Below are 14,716 nucleotides of genomic sequence, written 5' to 3'. Positions count from 1 at the left end.
AGAGAAGTGTATACTGGGGATAAGTAACTGTAATGTATTATCAGACATTATTTGGTGCAAGAGGCCTAAAGAAAATGTGGATGCATGTCAAACAGGACATGCATCCTAGCAAAAGAAGTGAAGCAGTCTCATTTGGCTAATGAAAGATAACAGATGGACAGGTCAAGTGCTACACTGACAGTCACAGAAAATTAAAAGTCCTGGGAAAGGGTTTTTTATAACCTGAGGATCCGTGAATATATATAAATCTATGATGATGTTTCTCCTTTGTTCTCGAAGACCATGACATTAGGGAAGTGATGCCAAGATAAGCAAGCGAACTGGATTTTAGCGAGCGGTTGCTGTGCTGGGTCATCAGTCTCACTTCTTCTGGAATCAACCGGGTCCAGGGGCCAGTCTGAATTAAGACTATAAATGGACCTTGATGGAAGGAACAGGTTTAAGTGAGTTGGTCAAGGTCTCATGGCTAATATCAAGTATATGAGACCAGATTTGAATTCAGGTCCTCTTGACTCTAGTGTGGGTACTCTAAAATATCTAGGTTCCCTGCATTATGGGCATACATACATACATACACACACACACACACACACACACACACTTTGTGCATATATATGTTAAAAAGTCCACTAATCCCACATTTTTATATATGTATATATGTGCATATACACATGATTTGATAGCTGTCAATATATTTAGTTTTCTTTGTAATCCTATGTACTTTATTTTATGCATTTAAAAATATTATGAAAGAAGGTCCATAACACAACCTAAAGATAAAGAACTGCTGACATAGAAGGCTACCAATTTGCTAGTTAAGATTCTCTCGAGTTGAAATTGTAAAACATGAATAAAAGGTATATAGTTATGATAGTTTGGAAGTAAAAGCTCACTAATATTCATTGAAGTATACTACGGGGGGAGGGGGGGTGCAGAACTGAAACCTCAGAACTCTGGCCTCTTGAAGTTCCACACTCTTAGTAATAATTAAGTTCAGGAAGTTTGGGTTTTTTTTTTTTTATACTAGGGACAGAGGAAAAGAGGGTTTTGAATATCCTACTGAAAAAGTCTATCACTCTCAGAAAACTAAAAGAGACCACCATAAATATGTCTGTAATGCTTTGCTCAGCTCTACCTCATAGAATCCTTGGCTTCCTTCAAGGCTCAGCCTAAGAGAGTTCTGCCCCATTGGCCAAGTACATTCATTTCTAACATCCTATATCTACTCAGTATAATTCTCTCTCTCTCTCTCTCTCTCTCTCTCTCTCTCTCTCTCTCTATATATATATATATATATATATATATATATATATATATAATATATATCATACACATGTTGCTCCCCCATTAAGAATATAAACTCTTAATTTAAAAAAAAAAGAATATTAAATTCTTTGAGGGCAAGTTCAATTTTGCTTTTTCTTTGTGCCATCACTGCTTAACTGGAATATATGGTAAGTACTTAATAAACCTTTCTTGTAAGGGAGGGGAGTGGTAAGGGAGGGGAGAAGCTCCAAAGAGATAACAGGACCAAAGCTGGCAAGAATTCAAATCAGTGAACAGTGATCTTAATCCAATGGATAGTTAGAGGAAGCTCAAAGCTTTATGTACTAACCTGAGTATTATGTTTAGTTCTCAATTTCACTAATTAACATGATGGAAGTTGGTTCTTGTCCTTCAGTATCAAAGATGCATGTCACGTTTCCTTTGAGCTGCTTCAATCCTGCCTTCCTCATAGAGTGCAGCCCCTCACTGATAAGGGCACACCATGCTAGGTAGTCCTGTGCCAGTGTTGCTTCTTCTGACCCCATCTTGTGAGTGCTTGCTCCATGTGAGTTCTCCATAAAATAGTCTTTTTGGCAAGTGTACATCTGGCATTCTAACATTTCCAGTCCACTGTAGTTGCACTCTCTCTCTCTCTCCAGAGTAATGTGGAAATGCTTGGTAGTTTAACTTGAGAAAGGACCTCAGTGTCAGATATCTTCTCCTGACTGGTGATCTTCAGAATCTTCCTAAGCCAATTTATATGGAAGTAATTCAGTTTCCTGACATGGTACTGGTACTGGTAGACTGTCTAGGTTTCACAGGCATACAGTAATGAGGGCAGCACAAAGGCTCTGTAGACCTTCAGTTTGATAGTCTAATATTCTTCTCTACCAGACTTTCTCTTGGAGCCCCCCAAATACTGAGCTAACTCTGGCAATACGAGTGTCAACCTCAGTATCAGTGTGTACCTCCTTGGAAAGGATAATGCCAAGGTAAGAGAACTTTGTCCACAGTACTCAAATCTGTGGATATATGCTGCAATTGATAGTTCCACATATGTACGGTGTGGTGCTGGCTGATGGAGCATCTTTGTTTCCTTGGTGTAAATTGTTAGACCAAAATTAGTATGAACGGCAAAGAATCAATCCTTACTTTGCTGCCTCTCAGCTTCAGAGGATGCAACAAGTGCATAAATCATCTGCAAATAGATCATCCACCAACACTCCCTCCACTTTGGTCTTGAATTTTAGCCTTGAGATTAAGGCATTTGATAACATAGCTAAAAACATCATGCTAAAAAGCACGGCACCAAGAACACATCCTTGTTTCACTTCATTGGTGACTGGGAAATCGCGAGAGTAATGTCTATTATCCAGAACTCATGCAAGCATGCAATTATGAAATTAATGTACAATACTGATTAACTTCTGCAAGCAACCAAATTTTTACATAATTTTCCATAAATCTTTTCAACTGACAATATCAAAGTCTTTGGAGATCTACAAATGTTGTATACAGATCATTGTTCTATTCCTGGCATTTTTCCTGGAGTTGTCAGGAAGCAAATACCATATTAATGTACCTCAACCCTTTGTGAAGCCACACTGGCTCTCAGGGAGACCATCTTCCAGGTGAAGGATCAGCCTATTGAGAAGATGGTACTGATGTATCAGAGATTTTAAAAACAGGATCATTTATTTAGAATGGGGAGAGACCATAGAGGATTATCAAACCCAACTCATCATTTTACTGATGAGGAACCTGAGATCCAGAGATGTTCAATAATTGGCCAAAGGCCAGATAACCAGGAAATGTCAAAGGTGGAATTTGAATTCAGGTCTTTTTGACTCTGTTTATGTTCTATACCCTACAACAGTGATGTCACTCAAAAGAAATAGATCCCTGTGGTTAAACTCAACCCTTTCTGAAGCCAGAAAAGTTAAAAAAGTATCCAGTAGTGAGCAGAACTCAATTTCATATGTCACCTATAAGAAATTTTAATGATTTTAAGCATTATTTACAGGAGGCTTCTATCACTCCTACAAAATTGTTATTAAATCATTTAAATTAAAAGTTCAAAAGCTACCCAGGAGTCTTTATGATGACTACATACAATTTAAACTTCTCATAGTTTTGCTCTTTAAATTTTCAGGCAGTGAAACAAAAGTCCAACTTGAGGTGGTCTTTATGAGTTAGTTGCATAGGAAGAATAAGTGAACTTTTTTTCTCTTGGCTCTTATGCCCTTAAGACAGGGATGGGGAACTTTTTTCTGCTAAGGGCCCTTTGGATATTTATAACATCATTCTCAGGCTATATTTCATCAAATATTTAATTAATTCACTCCTAAATATCTACAAGATTTACTGAATTTTGAGTCCTGCCTGCAGTTGTCTTGGCAATATCACATCAATACAGCCAGTGGGCTGGAGGTTCCTGGCCCCTGCCTGAAGACAAGTGCCAGTTATTACCCAGTATATATTAACTCATTTCATCCTTCTACTCTATTAACTACTTCAGCAATACCTTATATTCACACACAAAATAAACAAACCTTTTGCCAAGCTTCTTATCCTGCTGATAAAACAATAATATAGCTTGCTGACTCCCTCCACAACCCATGCCATGCTCAAAAAAAAAAAAGCTACATTCTCCTTTTATAAAGGAGAATGGAAGAACTACAAGAGATTTGTCTTCACCCTTGGTCTAGGGAAATATAGTGAACTCTTCATTGCTGCAACCATCAGGCAAATTCTAATTCTAAGCCCTACCTGATTTCCTCCCATGCTCTCAAGGGAGCAACATGAAAATAAAAATACTCATCCTCAAGAAAATGTGAGTAGCAAGTCTGAGTTAGTGGGGAAAATAACTTGAGAAAAGAAAATTGCATTAACTGGTAAGCTAAGATACACAAAGAAAAAGCAACATTTGAATATAAAGAAAACAAAAACTAAGGATATTGTCAGATTTTATTTCAATATCCATGTATCTTCTGAAAAAACAAAATGAACTTTCAAAATTTCTTTGAAGTATTCATTCAAATAAATTTCTTCCTTCTTATTTCGAGGCTATTTATTTCAACCAGTTTTTTTCTAGAAAATTCACCTTTTACTTAATTCCAAGTACTAGTGAAAACTTGTGCTCAAGTCAGAAGAATCATTAATTATTTTCAGATCATGTGCTCTCTCTTGATATTATATTTTTCTCCCAATTCTCTGGGTGGAGCATCAAGAAAACAACAACAACAAAAACCATTCCACTCCTTCCCATTTCTCCTAAATATAAACATGGACACAATTCTGGCCAGAAAGTCATGTCACACAGAGTCTGAAGAATAGCTCTTAGGTGATGTAATTAACCTGAACTCAGTTCTTGGCACAGAATAAACACTTTTGGTGATTTCAGTTTTTAATAGTACACATTACAGGAGGCTTTAAAAAAAATTCAGTTGGTTTACTTGATTAAAATTATAGTAATGAAATGTTTCTTTGGAATAACTTCTACAAAAAATATATTCCAAATTATACAATAACCAATTAAGGTTAATATACACAGATTCATTGAAGTTCAAACTCCAGATTTTGGTGGGAAAGGAGTTATTATACATACATATATATATTTATAGCTATATAAGTGTCATTATAAAAGTTCAGTTTCTTTTACTTATTATCCTATGAGAACAGTAAAACTTAGTTCCATTTCTCCCTTCACACCTCCATTGTGCAGATTAAGGAATAGTTCAGCAGGTGGGGATAGGAATTCCACAATCAATGAAATGTATGTCCTCTTCTGCGCTTAGTCTTAAGGTGTCCAGCTGAACGGCGAAGTCTTTTTCTCTCTTGTCGATGCTGCTTCTCAGCTTCTTGTTGTTTTTTCTGTTGTTCAGACTAAAAAAATTTTAAAAAGAAAAAAACAGAAGGAATGAAAGTTCCAATGTTTCCTTCCAGAGATACCCTAATTCACAGACCCTATTTAGCTATAGTTGAAGTTTTACTGAACTCTGGCTAGTTTAAGTTGGCATGGTTAGAGTCTGCTCAGGAAAAAAAAATACTATGATGAAAGACAACAGAAGAAAGGAGATTTGTATTACTAATTTTTAAAACAAACACAAAGTCAGAAAAAGGCCTTTAGAGAGGAGTAAGAAAGGCACTGTGCTTTATGAAAACACGGGACAGAGATTTAGGAGACCTGAGTTCTGTTTGCCCCTGTTTTGCCTCTAATTCATATTGTGCCTTTGCGTCCCTTCAAAGTCTATTAGTTGATAATACAACTATTCATCTATGTAAGGCTAGCGTTCATTATGAAAAATTTTTCTTGCATTCAAACTCTTCTTAAGCCCTTTCTTTCTATCTCAAAAGAAAAACGAAATTCTCCAACTAGTCATCTTATTTTTAAAAGCTTTAGCTTCCAAATACTTATACCTATTTTCAAACAACCAAATTTGCCTCTAAATAATGAAGATTTATGAGGCAGCTAGGTGATGCAGTAGATAGAGCAGCGGCCCTGGAATCAGAAGGACCTGAGTTCAAATCTGACCTAAGACACTTAATAATTACTTAGTTGTGTAACCATGGGCAAGTCACCTAACCCTAGTGCCTTGCAAAAACCAAAAAAAAAAAAGAGAATGAAGATTTATCCTTACTGATGATGTTTAAAAAATGCATCACAGGCTTAGAAAGCAAGTGCACAATAAGAACACTAGATATATTATAAATCAAAGAAGGATTATGGAGACACTGTCAAGTTAAAGCAGCTGGATATGTAAAGAGTGCTAATTCTTGAAGTCAAGAAGTCCTAGAATCAGATTTTGTCTTTGATACTAGCTCTACAACAAGGAACAAATCACTTAATTGAAGCTCATTTTCCTCATTTATATAACAAGGTCCATTATACCTGTAGAGTCTACTTCACAGGATTATTGGAAGGCTCCAATGTGTTGATGTATATGAAACATTTTTTTCAAACTCTAAAGCAATAAGGATCAATTATTACTATTAATGGTAATGAGAATTACTTTATATGGGACCACATTAATTTTGCAATATTAGTTCTGGTCTATTTAGTATAAACAAAATCCAAACTCACCAACCTTACTGTGGGCCACCTAAACTAATTTGATTTAGATGCCAATCAAAGGAGCTGTACTTTATTCCAAAAATTCTTTTTCCTGTATTCATTTATAGTCAATTCTACTTTGGAAAATATAAGTTGACTGGCCTAAATACAGTATTTCAAATTACCAGGACTAGTAATCTTGAGTTGAGTGAAATTCCAGAACAAGATGGAGGTTTTTGATTATCAGAATTCCTCAACTGCCCTTCACAATAATCTCTTAAAAACCTTGAGAGGAACACCACACTTCTGGATGGAACAGTTATAGCACTGTCTATTGTAAAGCTATTGTTAACCTAATCACAAACTAATGAATCTGTCGATCTGTAAATCTTCAATTGGAAATAAGTTATGCTACTTACATCACTAAAGCATTATAAAATCCCTTTACATCAAAAGCAACACTTATGTTATTGAAATTTTATGAAGTGACATCTATTTTATAGGTTCTTTTTCTTTTGGTCAGAAGAGGTGGTGAAATTTAAATGAGAACATCACTAATAATATTTTTGAGACTAAGATTTTTGAGAATCTCTGTTAAAATAACTAGAATGAAGTTTTTAGTCAGAAATAGCTCTAGTCCCAACTCCATTATTAAATGTTTTGCTCTTAAAAACTGACATGACTTTTCTAGGCCTTAGCTTCCTCTTGTGTAAAACCTGGAGATTAAATTCTATTAGTGATTCTCAAAGAGTGATCCAGTGACCCTGAGAAGCTATTTTAATAATAATAATAATAATAATAATAATAATAATAATAATAATAATAAATTTTAATTTGTAATGTGATAAATGTTGATAAAAAGAACCCATAAAACAAAAGTTCTTTGAGGTCAACAAATATGTAAAGGAGTCCTACACCAAAAAATTTGACAGTCAATAAATTAGATACTTTCCAAGATTTCTTCCACCTCTAAAACTATATCACAGAATGCTTTTCTCCAGTGACCTGGAATGAATGTCTTTTTTTCAGTTGCCATCCTTAACAGTTATTGGGATAAGGAGATGGGAGATGGGGATGTAACATGAATGTTAACAGAGATATACTTATATGATGCAGAACTTCATAGGAATCTTAGTTCCGAGATAAACATTTCTTTCCCTAAATCATTTTTTTGTTTCAAAGATAAATTTTTTTTCATGAATTTCACATGATTAATGCCATTTAAAGTAAGTTTTTATCTCTAAAATTTCTGAAAAACTTCAGTTTGCTAGAATTTGTTGGCATTTATAAATTAAACCTAAGAATAAATGAAAAGACTATATAGATTTAACCTAAAATATAACAGACATCTATGTGATATAGCCAAAATAGTTCAATAGATACAGAGTTCAAAGCCTTCTAGAACTGAAATCCAAAAGCTTTTTCCTAATCATAGGGTCTGGGGCTAAGTTTTTTCTCTACTCTGGGCCTTCATCTTTGAAGTAAAGGATTAGGGCTATGTGATCTTACAGCTCTAAATCATGAATCTATCAGACAATGGGCATTTAAAAAATATGTATCTCTGAATTTTCTTGATTTAAATCAGAAGCAGGGAAAACTTTCAGCCTGGAGGCCATATTGGTCTGGCATTGCCAAGGCAACTACAGATGTAGACAATAAATCTAGAAGCTTTTGTAGAAGTGAATTAATCAATGTTTGACCAAAATAGTCTGAGAAAATGATGTTAAAAATATCTAAATGGTCTTTGGCAGGAAAAAAGTTCCCCACTCCTAATTTAAATGAATGTTCTATGTTCAGTCAAATGCTGAGGCCAATGGAGATATGAATCTTTAAAAGACAACAGTCCTAGATTTGTTCTTCAATAACAACAATAAGGGGCTTTGTTTTCACCCTGAACCTCTCTACACCTTCCTATTCTAAATTATTTTTGTCCAGATTTTTCCATTGATGCTATGAACTCAACATGTCATATATTATTAATTTATAAAGTAATTTCTCCCTGAACAACTAAATGATTCAAATAATAACATGCTCATTTTGTAGAGAAGGAATGTAAGACTAAAAAGTTAGGTAATTTGACCATAAAAACACAACTCTTAAATAAGTGGAGCTAAAGGACCTTACCATTAACCCAATTTTTTGCAAAAATAATTCAAACAAAATTAACTATTACCTAAGTCTAGCTTTTATATAATGCCTTTTAAAAATATTCTGAAATGTTTCATTGAATAAAAACAATGTCAGATGGTTCTGTTATTCTCTTTATAATGAAATATGAGCAGACACTGAAGCAAATTACTTTCTAATTTTATGAAAAGACTGCTCAAAGAGTCCTAAGGTGTACTTACTACTACAAAGTCTTACATAAATGCACTGGACTGTATTGCTCTAATCCTGACAAAGATATGTCTAAAATTCTGAAGAGAATGTGAAGATTTTATGCTAATGTCCAAGATTAATTATGATAAGAGGGCTAAGCTATAAGGAACAAGTAATAGCTACAAGAAGTCACTTTGGATAAAAAAATAAATTTTAACTTATTTGGGAAAATAAGTTGTTTTCAAAGTAGACTGTCTTAACTAAGAGGTTCTTTTAACTCAAAGACTGAAAGCTAATCATTGCTATTAAACTATCTGGATTTTCCTTGGAAAAAAATTTCAGAAATAACCAAGGATAAAACTTATGAGATTACTACAAGTAATTCAAGTAAAAAATCCAAAAGCACTTTAAAAAAACTTAATAAAAAAAAGTGTCAGCTCCAGATAATTATTTAAAAGCTTTCATCAATTAAAAACACAGATCAATGCAGGACAGAGTTCAACATTAAAACAAAGATTTCAAGACATGAAAATATAATATATATAGAATTCAAAGTCATTGTACCCAATCCTCTCATTTTACAAAAAAGAAAACTGGAGTCTAGAGGAGTTAAGTGTATTTCCCAAGATGAAAGAGACTGTAAAAGGAAGAGTTGGGCTTAGACTAGATTGGCTATTCCTCATTTTTGTAATTAATGAAATTAAATTTTATCAAAATATTTTAGCTCACATCACTATTCTAATAAAAGATATGCTTTGATCTTTAAATAATATGGATCTTTCTAAGTGAAATAAGGAAATTCGAGGACGGACAATGCTAGAGGCCTTCTCACTACTAACCAAAAAAGAATTATAGCTAACTTTTGAATCACTTCATCTTGTGTTACTGTCTGCCAGGATCCCAGTAATGTTTGATAGGATCCTTGCTTCTTTTAGTCAATGAGCTCAATCCAAAAAAAAATTCTGAAAAAAGAAGAAACTTTAGTATAGGAAATGGTACTTTACAGAGGAGAAGAAAGCCTGGAAGATCTGGCTTCAATGTGAAAATACACCAAATGATCCCAGAAGTCTGATCACTCTTTTGTCAATGTTAAGATCATCTAACAAATCAAATAAGAAATTTGGGGTACTAGCTTTTGTCTATTTCTTTTAAAACAAAGATGACAGCCCTAATTGTTCCATCTCTATACTACTTTCCTTTTTAAAAAAAAACTATTGGGGGGCTAGGTGGTGCAGTGGATAGAGCACTGGCCTTGGAGTCAGGAGTACCTGGGTTCAAACCCGACCTCAGACACTTAATAATTACCTAGCCATGTGGCCTTGGGCAAGCCACTTAACCCCATTGCCTTGAAAAAAATCTAAAAAAAAAAAACTATTTAAATTAAGTCAAAATAATTTACCTTTTTTAATGTGAATGTCAACTGTTTGCTGCCAACAGTGGTATCCGATACATTCAGAGTTCCAAGTTTTGCTTCAAGCTGCAAACGATCTTCAAGGGATTTTCTGCAAAATAAAAATTAAGAAAAAAAAAAGATGATTTAGCAGAATGAAATAATGTAATAAAGTGAATAACCAAGGGACAGCTAGGTAGTACAGCGACCCTGGACTTAGGAGGATCTGAATTCAGATTCACTCTCAGACACTTGACATTTACTACCAGGCAAGTTACTTAACCCCAACTTCCAGCCCTACCAAAAAGTTCCTGTACATGTCATGAACATACATAATATCTTCTAGGATGTCGCAAAAGTTTTAATGTAGTTTTAAAATATTAAAACCATTAATGCTTAAAAGTACTCTAAGGCTTTGGGAACACTCCATATATTAAAATCAGTAAGTAGAGAATACATAGATATTATTCATACTCTAGACACTTAATTCAAAATGTTCTAAGTGCCTCCTATCTTCAATGTATTATGCTAAGTAAGGAGATATAAAAGTATTAAATGACGTAATATTCTCAAAAAATCTACACTAGAGTAAGTACATAGAAGAGAACAAACAGAGTGACATACAGATTCAAAAGAAGGAAGATTGCTTCTACCTAGAGAAGAGAGAAAGGTTTCATGAAAGAGATGGCTCTAGAAGAAAGGAAAAATAATTTTATTGATATTCTTTGTTTTATAACAAGTTTCTCCCAGTATTCCTCTCAATGCTTTATCTCAGAGAGCCATCTAAAATAAGAATGCTATTTTAAAGGGAAAAAAAATCATCAAAAACAATGAACAAATCTGAAATTATCTCCAAATATTCATCTAACTTAAGTTTTCATGATTCTGTAAGTTTGTATATCCTCAGGCAATGAAGAGTCACTGAAAGTTTCTGATCAGGGAAATGGTATGATCATACCAGTACAGAGATTAGTCAGATAGTGATCAAAGGGATGCATCAGGAAAGTTAAAAACTGGAGACAAGAAAAACAGTTCAAAGATGATTATAATAGTATAGGTTGGTGGCAATAAATTACAGAATTAAGGAGGAGAACCTTAGAAAGGGTAAGATGTGATAGGAGTTTCAGAGGTAGAATGAAGAAGACTCTGCAACTAATTGTATGCATTGGAAAACAGGAAGGAGATAAACTAAGTTAGACTGAAATTTTGAACACATGTCTAAGGAATTTATTAACACAATAGTAAAGTTAGGAAGGAGAGTGTAGAGAAAGATGAGTGCAATTTAAGATATACTGATTTGACTTGCATTATCAAGGAAGGAGAGATCAGGGCTGCATATATAGATTTGAGAATCGTTTGCATAAAAGCATTAGTTGAAAACACAGGATCAAATGAGATCACCAAAGGATAAATTATGAAAAAAAAAACTAAGGACAGAGTCTCTGGGGACACCTATACTTGTGGAGGAAGAAGGAATATAAACTTGCAAATGCGAAAGAAGCAGGTCACAACAACAGAAGAAGAACCATGAGATGGAAGCCAAGAGAGGAAAGAATATCAATAAATAAGAGATGAAAAATAGTATCAAGTGCTGCTGGCAGTTTAGAGTGGATAAGGACTGAGAAAATATCTTCAAATGAGATAATTGTGTGATTATTTGTGACCTTGGAGAGCAATTGTATAAATGTATTGGGGGGCAGAAACCCAAATGCAAGGGTAACTAGATTGAAGCTGTAGATTTGAGTGGGTAATAAAAAAAGGGGAGTCAGCTTTATAAATCCTCCTGCTAAATAAATAGTTTGTCCTTTCTACTCTAGGCATTCCAATTCCAGTCTTTTTACAGCTTCCTAAGGCGTGTGATCTTTCTTCATTAGATTATAAATAGTCCCAACTGTGACCCAGGGCAACTGACTAAACCCCAGTATCCTCCCTCAAGACAAAACAAATAAACAAAAACATGATAAATTCCTTGAGAACAGATAGTCTTTCCTGAGATCTCCAGCTTTTTTAGCACATTTTGCACAAAGCAAGAACTCAAATGATGATGATGATGATGATGATGATGATGATGATGTTTGTCCTTCAATCTGGAAGAAGGCCAAGACTTCAGGGAGGTGATACCATAATAAACACATGAATTGAATTTGAGTGAGGGGGTTGCTGTGCTAAGTCCCCAACTTCACTTTCTCCTAAAGTCACCTGGGTCCAATGGTCAGATATAAATCAGGACTGGAGATAGCCCTAGACATGGGGCAATCAAAGTGAAGTGACTTGCCCAAGGTCACACAACCAGTTAGCATCAAGTATCTGAGGCCAAATTTGAGCTCCGGTCCTCCTGACTCCAGGGTCAATGCTGTATCCACTGTACCACCTAGCTGCCCTTAAGAAGAACTTAAAAATGTTCATCAATTAGATAAATTCATTCTATTCCATTTCCTTGGAAAATTAGAATTACAATGACACCTTTCACCAATGTGGTTTAAGGGGAAAACTGCACTGCGACTAAAAATAAGACATATACTCAAACTTTCATTTTAAAATTAAGGCCCAGAAAGACTAGGTCTTAGAATTAAGTATTAAAAGTAAGTCCCCTGTCTTTGTTGCAAAGATACTGTTTTTTCAGGTTAGAACAAATCTTTTTGGAGGGGACCTGGATCTGTGATTTCATTGGTGTAGGGAATTCCCAAAAAAGAAATCTCTCAGCAAATTAATGCAGACAAATGCTTATGACTGATAGTCTTAGAAGACTCCCTGAGGTACTGAACAGTTCAGTGACTTGTCTGGGATCAAAGAGTACTATGGGTCAGAGATTTAGGGACCTAAACCCTGATAGGCTGCTGTCCACTTTAAACATTCCCTCTTAACATTTATTTATAACTATTTATTATGAAAGGATAAAATAAGATTCTCTGATCTCTAATTCTTGAACTCTCTTATTAGAATATAGATAGTACTTATCAAATCTACAAAGGTATGAAAGGCTGATTTCCTCACTAGAGCAATAAAATGGATTTTCTTGCATCCTGAGCATAGTTTTAGAGAGTAATCAGCTGCCCCCTTTGGAGCTAGAATTAGTATGATTAAGTATAATTGCAAAGTCTGGTTTTTGAGAATAAGTCTTCTTTAGTACTAAGTATTATCTTCCAGGTGAATTACTCTGAATACAATTCCCAAATCCACATGTGAGTAAAATCTAAACATGTACATCTTGGGAAATTTAGCTACAATTGTCAAGTAGTAATATATTAATGTATCTTCTCCACATAATTTGGGATGAGTTAGCAGAAAGTGGAATTTTTTTTCCTAAGCAATAATGTTGTTAAGAAGCACATTTAATGTACTTTTCATCTTCAAAGTTCTTCAGAGACTAAATAATTAATCCTTTCAACATCCCAGAGACAGAAGTATTTATCCTTTACAGATGGAGAAGGTGGGGGTAGGGAGGTGGGGGTGTAGATATTAAATGATTTGCCTCAGGTCACATAGGGATTCAAGTCTAAAGCCAGAATTGAATTTGAGAATTTCTGGTTTTCAGTCTGGTACTTAAATCAGACCTTACTTGATTTAAAAGATCTATTTACTAATCTTCCTTCAACTACTAATCTTAATAATGATGAAAGGAGTAACATCAAATTCTTTCTTTTCTTCTAGGCTATATAAATGTACCAAAAGTAAGTGAATTATTATGCTTGCCTAATGTCCTCAACCTTCACATTTTCTTTAGGATTCTAATCTATTCATATCATAGGAATGATGAATAAATATGGAGCTATTGGAACTAAATGTTTCATAGTAAAGAATTTGTGAGAATTCAATTTTTCAAGTAGATGTTATATAATTATTGTCTTTCAAGAATGACCTTATTTTCTCTATGATCAGGTATTTAAATTTTGGGGGTTTTTTTCAATGTGCTTTCAATGAACACTTGTAAAAACTTGTTTCGTCTGGGTTACTTGGAAAGACAAGCTAAGCTTTAGAATGAAGCATGGCAAGAGATCAGACAACTGACAGGGACTATACACTGAAATTTCTACATTAAAGAAAGTTCCACTTCTCTCTCTTTGAAAGTCAATTTAGAATGTGGTTGTTAACCAGCAATTCTAAAACATGACTGCATGAGTGCCATTTCAGGAAGAGGCAATTAAAAATACAAACAGACACAGAAGCTGTAAAAATGTGGGGACATCTGAAAATGTTCAATTGTAATAGAAGAAAGAAATCAGTTAGGACAAGGGAAAAAACTGTTAGGTTTCCCAGTACTTAGGTCCTAATCTAGAGTTTAGCAGCATATGCTACCGGAACCATTCCAAAATTCAAAGAAAAGATAGTTTAAATGCTACATTTTAAAGGAAGTACTTGAAAGGTGTAATTTTATATAATTGTCTAAAGAGAAGTTAAAATGATTAGAAATGCATGTATTTGAAGAAAGGATCTAAATTATGACAAAGGACATTTTCCAGTATAAAAAAATAGAATGAGAATAAATCAAAGAAGGAAGAATTGAAGTTAGATCTAAGGAGAATAAAATTCTAGATTATGTTACAAAAGTAAGTTATAAGATTTCCTTACTTTGTTTTTCAAAAAAAGAAAAGGGTCAACAAACTATTTGTCAGGGCTGCGTTGAGTTGCAGACTTACTCTAAAAGAAGATGCATTTGCAAAATAGAATGTTTGGGTGATCTTTCACAC

At 34.2% G+C, this 14,716-nt stretch overlaps 1 protein-coding gene across 1 annotated transcript in view; it reads right to left on the bottom strand.

The window, feature by feature from the left end:
- Positions 1–1,398: 1,398 nt before the first annotated feature.
- NOL10 (nucleolar protein 10) overlaps positions 1,399–14,716 on the bottom strand; it is a 123,708-nt gene continuing 110,390 nt past the window's right edge. The window contains exons 20-21 of the mRNA XM_074209761.1: positions 10,038–10,140; positions 1,399–5,151 (exon numbers count right to left, since the gene is read on the bottom strand). Of these exons, the coding sequence (XP_074065862.1) occupies positions 5,032–5,151; positions 10,038–10,140 (223 nt within the window). The 3' untranslated portion in view covers positions 1,399–5,031. The remainder of the gene's footprint in view (positions 5,152–10,037; positions 10,141–14,716) is intronic.

This window comes from Macrotis lagotis, chromosome 1 (assembly GCF_037893015.1).
Source record: "Macrotis lagotis isolate mMagLag1 chromosome 1, bilby.v1.9.chrom.fasta, whole genome shotgun sequence".
NCBI classification, from domain to species: domain Eukaryota; kingdom Metazoa; phylum Chordata; class Mammalia; order Peramelemorphia; family Peramelidae; genus Macrotis; species Macrotis lagotis.
Note: the sequence above shows the minus strand (reverse complement) of the source record. Positions and strands in the feature narration are given on the sequence as shown.